Source organism: Rutilus rutilus, assembly GCF_951802725.1.
Source record: "Rutilus rutilus genome assembly, chromosome: 11".
NCBI classification, from domain to species: Eukaryota; Metazoa; Chordata; class Actinopteri; order Cypriniformes; family Leuciscidae; genus Rutilus; species Rutilus rutilus.
In genome coordinates, this window is record NC_140216.1 from 3,587,410 (window position 1) to 3,606,913 (window position 19,504).

At 36.8% G+C, this 19,504-nt stretch overlaps 2 protein-coding genes across 2 annotated transcripts; both read right to left on the reverse strand.

Annotated features, from left to right (window-relative positions):
* Positions 1–1,580: 1,580 nt before the first annotated feature.
* laptm5 (lysosomal protein transmembrane 5) lies at positions 1,581–7,505 on the reverse strand. The gene is made up of 7 exons (XM_084424002.1): positions 7,143–7,505; positions 5,805–5,913; positions 4,428–4,504; positions 3,170–3,298; positions 2,965–3,060; positions 2,041–2,133; positions 1,581–1,840 (listed from the first exon to the last, which is right to left on the reverse strand). Exons 1-7 carry the CDS (start codon positions 7,209–7,211, stop codon positions 1,766–1,768), a joined length of 648 nt encoding a protein of 215 aa, XP_084280128.1. The 5' UTR covers positions 7,212–7,505; the 3' UTR covers positions 1,581–1,765.
* Positions 7,506–9,807: 2,302 nt separating this feature from the next.
* On the reverse strand, positions 9,808–18,878 carry nobox (NOBOX oogenesis homeobox). The gene is made up of 9 exons (XM_084423977.1): positions 18,661–18,878; positions 17,112–18,032; positions 15,831–15,937; positions 15,611–15,711; positions 15,425–15,528; positions 14,171–14,393; positions 12,333–12,730; positions 10,657–10,962; positions 9,808–9,910 (listed from the first exon to the last, which is right to left on the reverse strand). Exons 1-8 carry the CDS (start codon positions 18,692–18,694, stop codon positions 10,667–10,669), a joined length of 2,184 nt encoding a protein of 727 aa, XP_084280103.1. The 5' UTR covers positions 18,695–18,878; the 3' UTR covers positions 9,808–9,910; positions 10,657–10,666.
* Positions 18,879–19,504: the final 626 nt, after the last annotated feature.

Consider the following 19,504-nt stretch of genomic DNA (forward strand, 5'->3'; position numbering starts at 1 on the left):
AAAATGCAGTAAAAACAGAAATATTGTGACCTATTATTACAATTTAAAATAACTATTTTTTTATCTGAATATACAGTGCTATGCATAAGTTTAGACACCCATGCTAAAGTTGACTAAAAAGAGGAATAAAAAATCATCTTTTGGAAATTGAACTTAATGCCTTAATTAAAAAAATTAGGAAAAATCCAACCTTTAAGGACACCAATTTTCTTTGTGAATGAATAATGTATCGTAAATAAATAAATGTTCTTCCTTAAAATACAGGGTGCATAAGTTTGGACACCCCTATGTTAAATTCCCATAGAGGCAGGCAGATTTTTATTTGTAAATATTTTTTTTAGGATACTATGCATCCTGATAAAGTTCCCTTGGCCTTTGGAATTAAAATCATCACATAGCCTTCACCATACCTAGAGATTGGCATGGGGTACTTTCCATAAGATCATCTCTCAATGCAAATCAAACCAGCTATTAGGCTAACTGAAATAAAACCATGCCAATCTCTAGGTATGGTGAAGGCTGTGTGATGATGTGGGGCTATTTTAATTCCAAAGGCCAAGGGAACTTTATCAGGATGCATAGTATCCTAAAAAATAAATAAAAAAAATACTTACAAATAAAAATCTGCCTGCCTCTATGGGAATTTAACATAGTGGTGCCCAAACTTATGCACCCTGTATTTTAAGGAAGAACATTTATTTATTTGCGATGCATTATTCATTCACAAAGAAAATTGGTGTCCTTAAAGGTTGGATTTTTCCTAATTTTTTGAATTAAGGCATTAAGTTCAATTTCCAAAAGATGATTTTTTATTCCTCTTTTTAGTCAACTTTAGTATGGGTGTCTAAACTTATGCATAGCACTGTATTTTAAAGTGTAATTGATTCCTGTGATCAAAGCTGAATTTTCAGCATCATTACTCCAGTCTTCAGTGTCACATGATATTTTGTTTTTCTTTCCAACATTTTTTATTATTTCTTTGTCATGTATCATTGAGCATGAGGTGAAGATTTTTTTGTTTGCGTTTTATAACATTATATCAAGCAATTCATATATTTGATAATACGAATGACATAATCCCCCTACATACAGCGGTAAAAAAAAAAAAAAAAAATTCACAATCATAAAATCCCCCAGATGTCACTAGCTTCTGACTCATGATGACCACACAATGATGACAGAGCTGCATCACGGAAAATAAACTGCAAAAATGATTTTCTTACTCAGTATTTTTGTCTTGTTTTCCAGTACAAATATCGAAACATTTTTTAAAACAAGATGCGTTTACTAGAGAAGTCTTGTTTTACGGAAAAATGTATCAAAATTAAGCGAGTTAATGCTTTAGATAACTCTATTTTTTTTTCTTTTGACAGGAAACAAGACTTAATATCTTGTCATTTTGCTTCTCAAGTAAATGTATTTTGATGTAATCATTTTTTTGGTATTTTTACTGGAAAACAAGACAAAAACACCAAGCATTTGGTACCACTTCATTTTAACCACAACAGGAACTGTTTAAACCGTCTTCCTTCGCCGTGCTTCCCTAACCAGTGAGGACACAATAATCAGAAACGCATTCATTATTAATTAATTCCCTTTATTGTGTGAAAGCAAGGATACAAGCGTGGGCATGTGTGTTTATGTGCTGCTTCTGGTTGTTAGTATGCGTGTGAATATTTGTGCTTATTGTGGTTTAACATATTCACGTGGTATTGTGGTTTTTGCGTCATAAAGCCATGCAGGAAATACGTGTGCATGTGTAATTTTAGGGCTCTTGATAGGTCGGGGGTGTGTCTTCGGGTTTCATTTTGAGAGCCTCATCATAAGAAGGAAGCTTCACCTGTTAGTCAAAAACACAACAAATGCTGATTTGTTTTATTTGATCATAACAGTATAAACTATTAAAAGAAGATCAGAATGGATTGGGTAGTGGCTTGGAATTGTATATTTATAACTTATTAAAAAATATACTTATACAACAACATTACAACTGCTGTGTCTTCTGACACCAAAAACAATCTGTACTATAAATGCACTTACTGTCACAGTATTTCCAGAGTCAACATGGATGACAGGGACCCTTCTTTCCTTCAGGGCGTAGAAAGACCTCATTGACACCTGGAGGATGTACACCTACACAGAACACACACACACAGGGATACTAATGAAAGCCCAGACGTACAGAATGAACACACAGCTATGCAGAAAGCATCCAGAGGGCAGTTTAATTTCCCTCTACCTTCTCCTAAATCCTCCTCAATCAGCAAGAGCACAGAACACACGCTATGACTGGCTCTATACATCGCTTTCAGACCTCAAACACCCTTACACGCAGAACAAGCGCTGGTTAGACTGTACAATTCAGAGCCGCAGACAAAACAACACTGTGTGAGTGAGTGTGTGAGAGTGTGTGAGAGTGAGTGAGTGAGTGAGTGAGTGAGTGAGTGTGTGTGTGTGAGTGAGTGTGTGTGTGTGTGTGTGTGTGTGTGTGTGTGTGTGTGTGTGTGTGTGAGTGAGTTTGTAGGTGAGTGAGTGAGTGAGTGAGTAAGTGTGTGTGTGTGTGTGTGTGTGTGAGTGAGTGAGTGTGTGTGTGAGTGAGTGAGTGAGTGAGTGAGTGAGTGAGTGAGTGAGTGTGTGTGTGAGTGAGTGAGTGTGTGAGTGAGTGTGTGTGTGTGTATGTGTGAGTGAGTGAGTTACTTTAATTCAGCAAGGAAGCATTAAATTGACAGTAAAGACATTTCAGTAAAGACTTTTCCATAGACATAATGATTTTCATACTGTACACATACACTAACCCTCGCAGAAAACTTTGCACTGCATTTTTACATTTAAAAAAACCTATAATTATCACTATAAGCAGTTTTTCTCATGGGGACCAAAAAATAAGGGGACATTTTGTCCTCTTAACATAGGGTTTACCAGGACACACACACACACACACACACACACACACAGGACTTGTACCTTCAGCAGTATGTCCACCATAAACAGCACACTGTACCACATGGTCAACTGGCCAATGTCCTCCTCATTCAACACAGGGACTCTTTTCTGATCCTTCTGTTAGGGACACACACACACAAGTACACATTAATTGGGTGACATTATGTTGAAATGAACATGTCAGTATTGAGTTTTGTGTGGTCATGTGTGCAGGTATGGTCCTCACGACAGCTTGCAGCAGGTCTCTGTAGCTGGGGGTCCCGGGAAGACCCCAGGCTCCGTTAAACAGCGAGAGAAAACTCAGAGTCAACTCCACCATCATCATCAGCGTGAACGGAAGGACGAACATCGGGCCCTTTACACACAGAAAGAGAAACGGTGAATCACACATTCAGTCATTCACATTCCAGAAGCGCTGTTTCCCTGCTATAGGCTGATCAGGGTTGAAATGTGTAGTTTGGAGAGAGCGCAAGGATTCTGTGTTTCACCAGCTTCATAAATATTGAGACAAGCTCTCTTTCTGGAAGCTGGATAAATAAGGTGCACACACTCACACACACACACACAGAACCATTTTGCTTATGCAAACTCACATACATACACATCCAATGAAACAAAAACTGACTAGACTTATTCAAAATATATCAACACAGATCGTTTCATTACCAATTTAGTATGTATATTTGACTTCGGTCGCACAGATTTATTATTGTTCTTGTAAACCCTCCAAGGAGAATGAGTTACTTTCTGGAATGAATACGGTGTGCATTAAAACAGCACAGTCTGATAATGGCATGAATATCTCTGTTCAAGGAAATATTCTAGTGAGTGAATGCTATAGGAAAAATAAACTAATAACTGTTAGTGTCATGAATAAGACGATCACCTTCAATTACTATCACGTATTATCCTATTAGAAATAAAAATGGGTAATTTTCTAAAGTTTGTGGTCAGTACGATAAAAAAAAAGAAAGAAGAAATTAATACTTTAAATTGATTTAATTGCATTAAAAAGCATTAAATTGATCAAAAGTGACTGGAGAAATTATGCTGGAAATTCAGCTTTGATCACAGGAATATTTGACATTTTAAAATCTATTAAAATAGTAAACAGTTATTTTAAATTGTAATAATATTTCATAATAATATTGTATTTTATTATTAGTATGATTGGATAGTAAGAAAGAAATTATTCGAGATGTACATTTTTAATCTTGACCTAAAATGGTATATGCATTTTGCTTCTTTAATTGTATCATATGTAACAACCACTTGCAATTCACCTCATGTAATATTTAATGGATTTTTTCAATAAATAAAAAGAAAAAACTTTCAATTAAATTCTCATATCGATGCATTTATTCATGCATTAATGTGTTCAAATGTATTTCGTAATGCATCACTGTGTTTTTTCCCCCCTCATAAACCACATTTCCATGTACTGATGTTCAGAGTGCAGATGGAGAGTGTCCCGCACACTATACCTTGCGCTGAGAGAACAGAGCCAGCACAGCCGAGATGGACATCAGGACCAGCATCAGAATGTTAGTGCTGATGTCAACTGGAAAACAGAGAGAGAGAGAATTTTAATGGCTTTCTCTATTATTTCTATATTATCTATGAATGTTTATGTTATGCTAAAGGATTCATTAATATATGCAAAGTCTTATACCGAACAACGTTTGGTCAAGATGCAGCATTTAAGGCTTTTTATATTGATTTCATGAACTAATGCTGTTTTTATTGATATGACTGCAAAATATATAATATCCAGTGGACATAATCTGAGGCCCCTGACGATCTGTGATTCAGAATCTCATTAAAATCTTGAAATAAACAAAAATATCACACTACTGTTCAATAGCTTGGGGTCAGTACGATTATTATTTTTTTTTTCTTAAGAAATGAATACTTTTATTCAGCATGGAAGCATCCAAATTTATCAAAAGTGACAGTAAATACATTTATAATGTTACTAAATATTTCCATTTTAAACGCTCTTCTTATCAACTTTCTATTTATCAAAGAATCTTGAAGAAAAATGTATCATGGTTTCCTCTAAAAACCACTGATAATAATCAGAAATGTTTCTTGAGCATCAGATCAGCATATCAGCATGATTTCTGAAGGGTCATGTGACACTGAAGACTGGAGTGATGATGCTGAAAATTCAGCTTTGATCACAGGAATAAAGTACATTTTACAATATATTACAATAGAAAACAGTTATTTTAAATTTGAATAATATTTCACAATGTTTTTACTGTATAACACTGTATTTTTGATCAAATAATTGCAGCCTTGGTGAGCATAAGATACGTTTTTCCCCCCAAACCAATAAAAATTGAACAGTAGTGTAAACTTTAGAAATATTTCTCAAGATTCTGTTCTACTTTAGGTCACTAATCTAATAGTACACTTGTGGTGATGATCACGTGAACTCTTGGGACAAAACAAATAAGAAAGTTTACAGTGTCCTTGTTACATATTACATGTAGTTACTATAAATGATGCATAATTACATGCAACTAACCCTAAAGTAAGTACATGTAGTACTGCTCAGTACTTAAATGTATAATTACACTGTAACAAGGATACCTTAAAATAAAGGGTTACACTTTATTTTAAGGTGTCATTGTTGCAGTGTAATTATATATTTAAGTACTGACTAATATTAAGCAACTACATGTACTTACTTTAGGGTTAGGGTAGGATTAGGATTTGGTTGAGGGTTAGTTGCATGTAATTATGCATAATTTACTGTTATTACTATGGTAAGTACGTGTAACATACGTCACAAGGACACTGTAAAATAAAGTGTAACTGAAAAATGTCAGTGTAACTGAATGAAGTGAACTCACAGACACGCTGGCCCTTGAAAGCCTTTGATTCATGATAGGGGAAAGAATATTCCGCTTTCTCCCATGAAGGCATAAGAAAGATGCCCGCCAGCTTCAGCAAATTACCAATCTATAGAGACGACACACACACACACACACACACAGAGGGGGTACAGATGAGATGAATGTGACAGAATGAATTCATAAAGGTAAACGTGTGTCTCAGTATGTGTGTATTCTGGCAGCCGGTGTGTTTGGTCTCTCTCCTCCGAGCCAACACCAACAGAACAAGTTACACAAGAACAGCGGTTCATTCAGAAAAACCTGTAAAAGTGTAAATTACATAACATAGACACAAACTCCTCCCTCAGATGCATATGCTATGGACAGAGGGTTTCCAGTAAACGTATTTATTCCTAAACCGAATATCATGATTATATATTAAATATTCATAAAACTATCTTTGGAATATCGATTTCTCACACAATCCTTTTTAGATCAATACGTAAAAATATCTATGCATGTTAGTTTCTCTGTCTATGCATCTAATATATTGGTCACGAAATAAATATCAGCTTCAGAACCTTTGATTTTAATAACGTATTAGTAAATGTTGAAATTAACATCAAATAAGATTAATAAATGCTGTAGAAGTATTGTTCATTCTTAGTTCATGTTAACTAATGTTGTTAACTAATGAACCTTATTGTAAAGTGGGTTACACTTTATTTTAAGGTGTCATTGTTACAGTGTAATTATACATTTAAGTACTGAGTAATATTAATGAACTACATGTACTTACTGTAGGGTTAGGATTTGGTTGAGGGTTAGTTGCATGTAATTATGCATAATTTACTGTTATTACTATGGTAAGTACATTTAACATGGACACTGTAAAGTAAAGTGTTACCGTTACTTCTAGTCAGTATAATGTCTGTTGGGAAGCATCAAAATAAAGTTTTAGCAGATCTTAAGTATACAGTCTACTAATACTCTAATGACTGCTAGTTGACATTAAAAGTTACTTATAGTTATTAGAATATCTAAAGTGGACTATCGATATAAAGTGTGATATCGAGTCTGTGGCTCAGTAAGTGACTGTGACTTCAAAATGGAGTCAGCTTCCTCTATCTTCTGCACTAATGGGTGCGTGCATTGAACAAATGACAAATAACAACAACAAAATGGCCATGCTTTTACCAGAGAACAAAACTTGATATACTTTAGTGACTTTGAAAGTCCATTGAACTAATACTGCAAGTGAATTAAAGCAATTAAAGCACTCTTTAATTGTAACTATATAAGCACATAACTGTATTGTACGCAGCATCTATAGGTGTGTGTATGAAGCTGTTTTACCAGATATAAGATGGCAAACGTGAGGGTCGCCGTGTTGACATGGCAGCAGAGAGTGCGTGTTCCAGACATCTTTCTCTCCGTCTCTTCCTCAGTGAGATCAAGCGAGCTGAAACACTCAGAAACACACACACGTCAATCCACCCGGCTGTTACTGATGCTCATGTAAGTTCCTGTGTGTGGTGGTCAGGGCTTCCTGTGTACTTTCCGAGAACTTCGTCAATTATTTTTTGCTATCATCTTAGGCTTATTTTAGTGATTTTTATCATGAGTTCTACACTTTCAGTTCTGAAGAAGCATGCATCACTGTTGTGATGCACAAGCCTATATAAAGAGGAGTTTAAACATCGATCATGGGAAATGACTACCATATGTATGGCCAAACACAACATTAGGCAACTACAGTAGTTACCTAAACATGCTCATTTCTTTGACACTCTGAAAGTTAGTTGACATGTAGTTGCAAATTCATGAAGTTAGTTGACATGTAGTTGCAAATTAATGAAAGTTAATTGACATTTAGTTGCAAATTAATGAAGTTAGTTGACATGTAGTTGCAAATTAATGAATTTAGTTGACATGTAGTTGCAAATGAATGAAGTTTGTTGACATGTAGTTGCAAATTAATGAAAGTTAGTTGACGTAGTTGCAAATTAATTAAAGTTAGTTGACATGTAGTTGCAAATTAATGAAGTCAGTTGACATGTAGTTGCAAATGAATGAAGTTAGTTGACATGTAGTTGCAAATGAATGAAGTTTGTTGACATGTAGTTGCAAATGAATGAAGTTAGTTGACATGTAGTTGCAAATGAATGAAGTTTGTTGACATGTAGTTGCAAATGAATGAAGTTAGTTGACATGTAGTTGCAAATGAATGAAGTTTGTTGACATGTAGTTGCAAATTAATGAAGTCAGTTGACATGTAGTTGCAAATTAATGAAGTTAGTTGACATGTAGTTGCAAATTAATGAAAGTTAGTTGACGTAGTTGCAAATTAATGAAGTCAGTTGACATGTAGTTGCAAATTAATGAAGTTAGTTGACATGTAGTTGCAAATTAATGAAGTTAGTTGACATGTAGTTGCAAATTAATGAAAGTTAGTTGACATGTAGTTGCAAATGAATGAAGTTAGTTGACATGTAGTTGCAAATGAATGAAGTTTGTTGACATGTAGTTGCAAATGAATGAAGTTAGTTGACATGTAGTTGCAAATGAATGAAGTTTGTTGACATGTAGTTGCAAATTAATGAAGTCAGTTGACATGTAGTTGCAAATTAATGAAGTTAGTTGACATGTAGTTGCAAATTAATGAAGTTAGTTGACATGTAGTTGCAAATTGATGAAGTTTGTTGACATGTAGTTGCAAATTAATGAAGTTAGTTGACATGTAGTTGCAAATTAATGAAAGTTAGTTGACGTAGTTGCAAATTAATGAAGTTAGTTGACATGTAGTTGCAAATTAATAAAGTTTGTTGACATGTAGTTGCAAATTAATGAAAGTTAGTTGACGTAGTTGCAAATTAATGAAGTTAGTTGACATGTAGTTGCAAATTAATGAAGTTAGTTGACGTAGTTGCAAATGAAGTTAGTTGATATGTAGTTGTAAATTAATGAAAGTGAATTGACATGTAGTTGCAAATTAATGATGTTAGTTGACGTAGTTGCAAATGAAGTTAGTTGATATGTAGTTGTAAATTAATTAAAGTGAATTGACACGTAGTTGCAAATTAATGAAAGTTAGTTGACATGTAGTTGTAAATTAATGAAAGTGAATTGACATGTAGTTGCAAATTAATGAAGTTAGTTGACATGTAGTTGCAAATTAATGAAGTTAGTTGACATGTAGTTGCAAATTAATGAAGTTAGTTGACATGTAGTTGCAAAGTTACTTAAAGTTAGTAGAATGTCTGAAGTTGACTATCGAAACAAAGTGTAACCAAATAAATAAATAAATAACCGGTACTCCAGTAAATTGAAATTTAATTTAGAATTAATGGTATTTAAGTGTATTTTTGCATGAACAAGCCTTTTAACAATTACTCATGAATTCCTCACTTCACATAGCCGAAATATTAAGAGGTCAGACTAAAAAGCAAACATGCCACAGGCGTTTACTTTTATCTCACTACATCTGAAAGCAACCCGAGACAGGAAGTGGAAGTGAACTAGAGCATGCATTTGCGTATGTGTGACGGTTATATTAACACTGTAAGAGCAGGCTGTGGTGTAATGATCATGCAGGGTTTCTGGCATCTTCTCTATTTTTCTTTGTACAAAAAAAAACCTTCCTGGCCTTATTCAATCACACCTGTAGTAAATCTATGGAGAAAGAGAATAAAAGTATGTAGTGATGAGAGGTGAGGAGGTCAGAGGAGAACTGAATTTATCAGCAACAACAAAAAACATTCAAACCTTGTGTTGTAGAGAAGTGTGCAGGTCTGAGATCAGTGCTCTTGTGAGACAGCGCCCCCTTGTGGCCATTTCTAGTCTCTTCTACAGGTGCTCTTGCATAAATGTGTCTGAAATCGCATACTTCCTTACTAAATAGTAGGACAAACTTAAAGGGCCTGAAACGTCCTATACATCACTGCCTGTGTATATGCCTGATTCCTGTTCACTAGTCCACTAGATCTTGTGCACATACATAATAACCAACACAGCAAAACATCAGAGAAAGAGCATTTTAATAGCTCTTAAACACCACAGCAAAAACAGAAGACAAACATATAAAGAAATGAAAATATTGTCGGCGGATCTTCTCTGTCAGCGCCCTGAAACACAACACAGAGGATATCAGTAATATCAGGCACAGACACAGATGAAGCATCTAGAACTTTGCAAAAAGAAACAGAAACCATTGTAAAATATAAATTCATGTATCAAGACCCATTTAAACTGTATAATAACATAGTATGTGATATTTAGCATCAAATTAACGATTTAATTAATAATAATTATATATATATATATATATATATATATATATATATTTTTTTTATATATATATATATTTTCAGTTTTCATTTAAATTTTATTTAAAGTTTTAGTGAATTTGTTGTGGTTTTGTCTTCTTTTTTTTACGTCTGTTTTTATTTTAGTAATTTGATTCCAGCTTTAGTTATTTTAGTACAAGTTAAACAGTGTAAATGAGAAATGTTGCCTTGACGACTACCTGAATTTTTTTCACTATATCTTTTATTTTTATTTTTTATTAACTTCACTTACTTTTAACATTTATTTTATTTCAAGTAACAAAAATGGTTATAGTTTTAGTTAACTATAATAATCCTGATTCAACACAAACACTTTGCAAGGAGAGATGAAATACATTTTTTACTCAATGATATGAACTATGTTTTCAACAATTTTTTTGCACTAAAATGTCTCCACAGACCCTCCAGCGTCCCGTCGACCCCCGACCCCAGTTTTAAAAAATGTTAATGACCCATACTGTTCTATAATCAATTATAAAACGCAAAATATACAGACTCTACATCCAAATAGCTCAACACATCACCTGCTGTTGTTTAAAAGTTGATTGGTGAGAAATCGCAGTGAAAGGTAGGCTCCGCCTCGCTGACTCTGATTGGCTGACTGCTGTCCTCAGACTCCACCTTGACGTTGGGCAGCAGGGGGTCAGCGGTGGCTTTGGGAAGACTGGGCTGTGCCGGCGCTCCCTGGAGCTGGACGTAGTGCTGTTGGGGCAGGAGTTGAGTGTACTGGCTCTCATGACCCTGTGATGATAACTGTGGCCGAAACACCGCCTGTGTGTACGGACCCGGCTGACTGTACATGTCAGTAGTCCAAGGGTAGGCCTGAAATGCTTCATAGAAACATGCAAGTTACCATTTTAAAGACAGATGTTTCCTCCAGTGGTGTGGTGGTAACACTTTACAATAAGGTTCATTAGTTAACTACCATGAACTAAGAACGAACAATACTTCTTCAGCATTTATTAATCTTAGTTAATATTAATTTCAACATTTACTAATACGTTATTAAAATCAAAGGTTGTATTTATTAACATTAGTTAATGCACTGTGAACTAACATGAACAGCTGTATTATTAACTAACATTAACAAAGATTAAAAAATATTGTCACAAATGTATTGCTCATTGTTAGTTCATGTTAGTTCACTAGTACGCCTGCCCATTCAGCCTTAAAGGTTAATAGTAAACTAACTTGGCTTGCTGTCCTTGGAGGAGACTCGAACCCGAGGCTCGGCTTGATCTCCGAGTTAAAACCCCCTATGATGGAATTGCGCATAAGAGGATAGAGATAATCTACTGGAGGAGAAGGGGAGGAGAAGGGAATTCGTCAATGAGACGGTGTGGCGTCTGCTGCTTATATAGTACGCTCGTAATGATGATTGACAGGACTGAATGTTTAGGCTACTCCCGAACCTACGTTTTGAACTTAAAGGGTTAGTTCACCCAAAAATAAAAAAATCCTCATGTTGTTCCAACCCCGTAAGACTTTCATTCATCTTTGGAACACAAATTAAGATATTTTTGATTAAATCTGAGAGCTGTCTCACTCCTCCATAGGCTTCTCTGGGATCGAAACTTGCCGGCCCAGAAAGTTAGTAAAGACAATGTTTAAAATAGTCCAAGTGACTGCAGTGGCTCAACCCTAAGTTTATCAAGTGACGAGAATACTTTTTGTGCGCAAAAAAACCCCCAAATAAAGACTTTATTCAACTCTTCATTTTCTTCTGTGTTTCTCTGAGTGAGTTCACGTAGTGTAACAGCGCAGCGCTTCTGGGTTGTACGTCAGAACGTAGGCTCACGATTGGCCGACGCTGGTCATGTGTGTGATGCTGGCCAATAGTGAGCCTACGTTCTGACGTTGTCTCCTGATGTACTTACAAACTTTCCAATGCCTCGTTTTATGAGTACAGAACCTATTTGTACTACTGTAGAAGTTTGGTACCATTCCGGGCATTATTAGTGGGGTAATTTACGAGATACAACCTTGGATCCATTAGCGCCTGCACTAAGCCATTCGGCTGATATCTCTAAATAAGCTCTAACTTTAATAACGTTCGACCAAGGGGAAAAAAAGGCTTCTGGGGGGGTGTTTGGCTCGAGGTCATGGTGCAAAGGACCCTAGGTTGAAATTACTCCGAACCATCCCTTTAACTAATGAACCTTACTGTAAAGTGTTACCAGTGGTGTATTGGTGGACTTACCATGAACTCCTGACTGGAGCAGCATCTGGTTGCTGGTTTGAGAATGGAGATACGCGTGTCCACTGCTGGTGTACGCGGGGAGTGTGTTGTTGGTGAGGGGCAGATACGGGGCGCTGCTGCTCTCGGTAGGGGTCGGCGTGAGGTAAGGAGAGGGCGTGAGGTACGACAGGTGGGAGTACTGGGGCATTAGTGTGCTAGACTGTTGGGGCATGAGACAACTAGTTTGTTGAGGTAACAGAGTGTTTGTTTGCTGAGAGAGGAAACTGTTAGTCTGCTGGGTTAATAAGGTGTTAGACTGTGGAGGAAATGTGTTGAGCTGATAATTCAAAGTGCTGTTCTGTGAAGCAGATGTCATGAAGTCCATCTTCACAGAGGTGCCCATGCCTTCATAATCAAACCTGGGAACAGCAGAAAACACATCTGAGGATCAAAATCATGTGACATTACAAGATTTGATTGTTTTGAACATAAAGGTGGTATTTCACACCATCGTTACTGTTGGGCGAGCAACAGAGCAACCAGAATGCGGAAATGAAAACATCTCGTATTCATGTTAACGAGAGCTGGTGGTTTGCAGAAACATGATGTGGGCGTGTCCAACGACTCAGAGTTTAGAAACGTTTTACTTTATGCAAATGAGCAGTGCGGGGGTCTACCAATAGGAACGAAGACAGTGGAGCACATGTGATAAGTCTCCTGTGAGACACTATAGTCAAGTGTAGACAGTACTATCATGTCAATAGTAATAATAATAATAATAATAATGAGTAAACCTAACTCGTTTAAATTAATAATGATAAATAATCAATATTACTAAATATTATTACTATAAATAATTTATACAACCTTAACCCCTAACCTTAATTCTATACATTTAGATTTAATGGCCATTGTCATGACCGAAATGTATGGAAACCTATGTCAAAAAATTATCTGAATAGGTTTGATTTATGCATTAATAATTCTATTTTGTTCATTATATGATATATTTTTTACAGACAATCACTTTTTCTGAAGAATGCTGCAAGAAAACTGATTCAATGTTTTTTAAAAAAAACTATATATACCAACAATACACTACAATGCAAAAGTTTGGGGTTTTTAAATGTTTTTAAGTGTTATACTCACCAAAATAAATTATTTTAAGTATAATTTATAATAAGTTATTTGACAAAATAAATAAATAAATAAATAAATAAATAAATAAATAAAGTTATAAATAATTTATAAGTCACTTTAGATAAAAGCATCTGCAAAAAGATTCATTGTAAATGTAAATAAATGTAAGCAAAACAGTAATATTGTGAAATATTATTACAATTTAAAATAACAGTTTTCTATTTTAATATATTTTAAAGTGAAATTTATTCCTGTGATGGAAAGCTGAATTTTCAGCATCATTACTCCAGTCTTCAGTGTCACATGATCCTTCAGAAATCATTCGAATATGATGATTTGCTGCTCAAGAAACATTTATCATTATTATCATATAAGTTGAAAACAGTTGTGCTGCTTCATATTTTTGTGGAAACTGTGATGCATTTTCAGGATTCTATGATGAGTAGAAAGTGCAAAAGAACATAATTTATTTGAAATATAAATATTCTGTAACATTATAAATAACTTTACTATCACTTTTGTTCAATTAAATGCACAAAAAAATCATTGTAATCAGATTTTCAACAGCTATGGCCAGTTGTGCAGACTACCAATAACATAAAGACATTGAGCAGCGGGAACACCTGTAGTACAGACCCTCACTTCTAAAAAATCTATATATAAAATACCGTCTAGCGACGCCTAGTGGTTAACAAGGGTACAACCTAGTTCATACTAACCCTGTGTCCGTCTGTAAACTCAGCGGCGTTGTGTCAGTGGAGCTGGGCTCACTGTGTTCAGGTGTGTCCAGCAGAAGGGACACGGTGTGTGTGGAAGGGTTGTATGCCGTGATGAGAGGCAGGGAGGCTCGTCGTATCGGAGGAGGACTGTGCATGGGGGGGGGCATGTACTCCAAAAAACCTCCTTGAGACACACAAGGTGCCACATCAACACACGCTGGACCTGATGCACACAGAGCATTGCATTTGCACAAAAAACAGGGGTTACAATTTATTTTGATAGTCCACTTTCAGACATTCTACAAACTTTGCAACTACATGTCAACTAGCTCTCATTAGAGAATTAGTACACTGTTAGTTTAGGGTTAGTAGAATAAATTTAACCTGGAAATCCAGAACTGGTCTGGCATCGACTAATGAAAATCGGCCAGCTCGAGGGGCGGCACCAAGCATGCATTTGAAAATCTCACTGCACGCAATTGGATAACACTACGACCAATCACAACAAGCCTCATACGCTTAGCTACCAGCGGAGCTAACTTGTAGATTAGACTCTTGCCGTATCCAGTTGGCAAAACAGAAAAAACGTCCTTCTTGCAAAGTAATGATTCGAGCGCCGTCTTCTGTTCCTCTTTTAGATGAAAAGCCGAGTCTAACTCGTTCATTGTAGCGGCCAAAGCCGTTTCAAACAACTGGTGTTCATCCATAGCCATCTTGCAATGTTTACTAATGACTTCGACGTCACAGCGCTGTCGTCTTCTGTTTAGCTCGCCTCTGGCCTGCCAATATCAGATAACCCGATGTGATTGGTGCAGCTCGGATACAAGGGCATATTTAATGAGCATCATTACTCGACGCCAGAGTAAACTCGCTGAGCAAATTCAACTTTAAATTCAACGATTTCCAGGGTAGAATAAATTGACATGTAGTTGCAAAGTTAGTCAGTGTAATGTCTGTTGGGGAGCATCAAAATAAAGTGTCCGCACTTATTAAGCATACGGTCTACTAACACTCTAATGACCGCTAGCTGACATGTAGTTGCAAAGTTACTTATAGTCAGTAGAATGTCTAAAGTGGACTATCAAAACCAGGTGCCCATGTTTTGAATGTGCAGGGATTTTTGATTAACTCTAATTAAATAGCTTGTTAAGTCCTATTGTGCAGTTTAACTAAACAGTTTAAGTCCTAATGCATAATTTAATTAAACAGTCAAGTCCTAAAACACAGGTTTAGGTGTATGTTTGAGTATGTGACCTGGTGGACTGGTGCGGCTGGTCCGGATGGTACTGTAGGGGGGGAGTGTGTTCCCAGGCTTGGGATGTTGAGATGCAAGAGAAGGAGCTGTGAAAATGGTTGGCCTGCACACACACAAATTAATTATACAATCAATGATATGCATTACATCACACAATCTGTTGGCTGCACTGCGTAAACACTAACCTGTTGACCTGGACACAAGTTTGACCCCGACTAGCAGGAGGCTTTTTTGTTGTGGTTTTCGACGTTTTTCTCCATTTGGCTCGACGGTTTTGAAACCACACCTGATGGGAGGATCAGAGCACAATTTATTGTCACTTGCATGTATTTTGATGAACTGAAACACAGATTAATGTGAGAAGGGGCTTGAGGTCTGAAGGAATGGATGCCTGTGGGCAGTGACCATGATTCTCTGGGGCGTAACACCGACGGCGGCCGCAATCTCCTTTCTCTTGTCTCCATCAGGGTAGTGATCATCCTGAAATACACGCTCCAGCTCCTCCAGCTGATCTACACACACACACACACACACAAAGATGTTGGTACACCTATTATTATGAAGACATTTCATAGGTGTAATGGTTTTTTATACTGAGCTAATGACATTTTCTAGCACCTACTCATCACCCATTTTTTTTGTATGATTATTTAGCGGTTTGAATTATGTCCTCATAATGACTGGGACGTGGCCTGAAACCTGAACACACACTACAATATAAGGACTTTGATTGCTCATAATGTCAATAGCATAACACACACACACACCCACACACACATACATACACTGCCCGGCCAAAGCAATAAGTTGCTGTTTGGATTTAAATATGCAAGTGCTTAAGAGTCTATGATTTGATCATTGTTGCAGTGATTGTTTTGTTTCTAGCATGTTATATGTTTGCCAACAGTTCTTCTAACCATAATTGATGGAGTGTGTAGCTTTTCATTTCTTAAACCACCATGTAGGAAGACACATCATGGTCACATTCCAGAATGACGAAGTCAAGATTCCTCAGGCTCAGACTGTGAAAGAATGGTTGGGAGGAGCACAAAGAATAACTTTCACACATGAATTGTCCCCTCTGAGTCCTTAAACTCACTGAAAGTCTCTGGGATGTGCTGGAGGAGACTTTACAGAGTGCTGGACTCTTGCATCATCAATACAAGATCTTGACCAAAAATGTACGCACCTCTTGATAGAAATAAATGCTGTGATGTTATTTCCATCAAGAGGTGCATCCATTTCTGGTCAAGATCTTCTACACACTCCATCAGTTATGGTTAGAAGAACCTGTTGGCAAACATATAACATGCTAGAAACACAATAATCACTGCAATAACGATCCAATCATAGACTCTTAAGCATTTGCATATTTAAATCCAAACAGCAACTTATTTTGGCCGGGCAGTATACACACACAACACACATTTTTATACATATACATATATATATAAAAAAATAACATCTGTAAAGTCCAAGTGTTCTTCCGTGGAACACAAATGAAGATGTTTTTATACATACATTGAAAGTCAATGGGGTCCAAACCAACACTGGACAGGACAGTATGGACAGCAAAACACTTTCAAAATATCCTCTTTTGTGATTCATACAGGTCTGGAATGACTTGAAGACGAGTAAATGACCGAATTTATAACTTTTTTCACATACTTTTGTACGTTCTCTCACCTGTGCTGTAGAAGGTGCGTGTTTTCTTCTTCGGGGGCATTAGAGGGACATCAGCGCTGATGGAGGGTAAAGCCTGAGTGCTGGTTTCTCCTCCGACGGAGGCCAGAGGCATAAGAGCCGCTCTGCTGGCGAAGCGCGTGTATTGGCGAGTGGTGTACACCTGTCGTAGTGTCACCTCCAGGGGTCTCATGGCCTGGGGGTCGACAGCAGGGCTGCTTCCATAGGGCCGTTTGCCCAAACACTGGGGCTCCAACTGGGCCTGTGCTGGGACCGGAGCTTGAAGTAGAGGATGGGGCTGAAACGGGAGTATTGTGGGATTCTGAGGTGGTAACGTGATAGATAATGGTCTCGGTGGGGATTTCATAGGGGGCTGCTGGGAGAAATCCGAAGACTTGGGGGGGCATAACGAAAGGTCTTCATTCATACATCTCGGCTGATCACACACCATCACCAGGTCTATGGTGCAATCGGGGCCCATCTGCAAAATACAGTCATCCTCAAGAGGAGGCACCAGCAAGTCGCTTGCCTCTTCATCGTCAACATCATCATAATCCTCATCATCTGTCTTTATTTCATCATCTTTTAAACCTAACATACTTTCCTGCTCTTCTTCTTTAGATTGTTCATCTGATTCAGCATTATCTGCTTTCTTGTTTTGCTCTTCTTCTGTGCTTTTCTGCTTGGTGTCTTCAGTTTTGTTTTCGTCCTCTTTCGTCTCTATTTTCCTTTCTTCAGGTTCTTGAACTACAGTCCAGTTCTCCTCAGCTATTTCCTCTGGTTTCACCTCAGAGTCCCTCTTGAACTCCTGTGACTCCTCGTCTTCCGCATCATTTTTTATTTCGCTCGCATTCTCTTGCTCTGTGTTTCTGTATCTGCAATACCCTATCTGCTCATCTTCTTCACACAGAGGACACGGACCATCTATAAACATGACACGGCAAGAAAAAGACAATTATAAAACAAAGTAACACTGACCAGCAATCTTGGAATGAAAGAAATCTACTCTAATTCAGAACTGATTGGTAACCATTGACTTTCATTGTATGAAAAAAGAGACATTCTCAAAAAATCTTCTATGTTCCACAGAAGAAAATCATACAGGTTTAGAATAACATGAGGTGAGAAAATAATGACAGAATTTTCCTTTTTGGATGAACTATCCCTTTAACTTCGAGACATGGCACAAAAAAAGAAACTGTTTTAGTTTTAGATTAACTTATCATAAAATATTTAACAGTTCAAAGTTCTTTATGCGTTAAAGTTCAAAGCACGTGGAAAAACTAGTGTGTGTGTGTGTGTGAAACGATACATTTTTGATTGCCGGATATTAATCATCCAGTTGACATTTATAAACATTACTTTATGGTGACGTGTTATAAGTGACGGTTTTTGCAATTGCTTGTTTATCACTAATTAGACAATAAATTGAACCTCCGCCCTGAGTATCAAACCATTAGACCTTTTATCCGTTCAGAAATGAGACCAATTAGACAATTATCGGTGTCAAAAACAATGAGTCAATTTAGCTCATTTACATCAAATCACCCACCGTAATCACTGACAAACAAGGCTTCTTCGGCCATCGTGATGCCTACGCGCACAGGCCTGTATCTGTAACTGAGATATTAAAGTTATTGAGCTTGAGTGAAGCACAAACTCCAGCATCAGTATTGATCTTGATTGATGAGAACCTGCAGTCGCTGCTCAGGTTACATCACGTGACGAGACATGCACAGGAGGCGTGTTTCAATATCTGGTTCAGTGTGTAGTTGCGGTCACCTTCACTCACATTTTTAAGTCATTGAACTTGGAAAAGGGTTTCATTTTAACACTATCTCGTAATCTGTTATTAGTTTAAATGAAATGGAAAAATAAAAAAAATATTTACAGTATGTAGAAATATATAGGGCTATATCGCCTGATATGTGGTTCGTTTGACTATACATTTTTCCTAGACATTAATGAGAGCAACAACAAAAATCTACTAATTTTAAACGAATTGTTGACCTTATTTTCTTTGTAAAATGACAATGTATGGAGCATTTTGCTTGCTTTTTATGTTCGATCAAAAGGGTTCTGTTCAAAAGATAAAAGTCTAGATTTCATAAGCTGAAAAGTAGTGCTGAATCTGAAATCGCATACTGTGTAAAGGTACTACATTTGGTTTGAAACTTACTTTGTAAGCGTTAAAGAACGTTCTACATATGTAGGCTACTTCATCCGCCATGTTGTCACAAATCCTCTCCTGTGGCCTCATGGGATAGTAAAGTGTCCATCGTATGCACACTTCAGAATCTCGGCAGAAGTAGTAGGTCATCCGGGTAATTTTTATTTTTATTTTTATATCTTTCATTTAAATATCTTTCATTTAAATAAGTAATTTGAATTCAGAC

Bases quoted from the DNA above. Each gene is read 5' to 3' on its own strand.
- nobox (XM_084423977.1), bottom strand. From the start codon at position 18,694: ATGGCCGAAGAAGCCTTGTTTGTCAGTGATTACG. The intron at 15,529-15,610 runs GTTAGTGTTTAC...GTGTGTGTGCAG, and splicing joins ACTTGTGTCCAGGTCAACAG to GCCAACCATTTTCACAGCTC. The intron at 14,394-15,424 runs GTCACATACTCA...TGTGTGCATCAG, and splicing joins CAGCCGCACCAGTCCACCAG to GTCCAGCGTGTGTTGATGTG.
- laptm5 (XM_084424002.1), bottom strand. From the start codon at position 7,211: ATGTCTGGAACACGCACTCTCTGCTGCCATGTCAACACGGCGACCCTC. The intron at 2,134-2,964 runs GTACAAGTCCTG...TGTTCTGTGTAG, and splicing joins TGGTGGACATACTGCTGAAG to GTGTACATCCTCCAGGTGTC. The intron at 1,841-2,040 runs GTAAGTGCATTT...TTTGACTAACAG, and splicing joins ACTCTGGAAATACTGTGACA to GTGAAGCTTCCTTCTTATGA.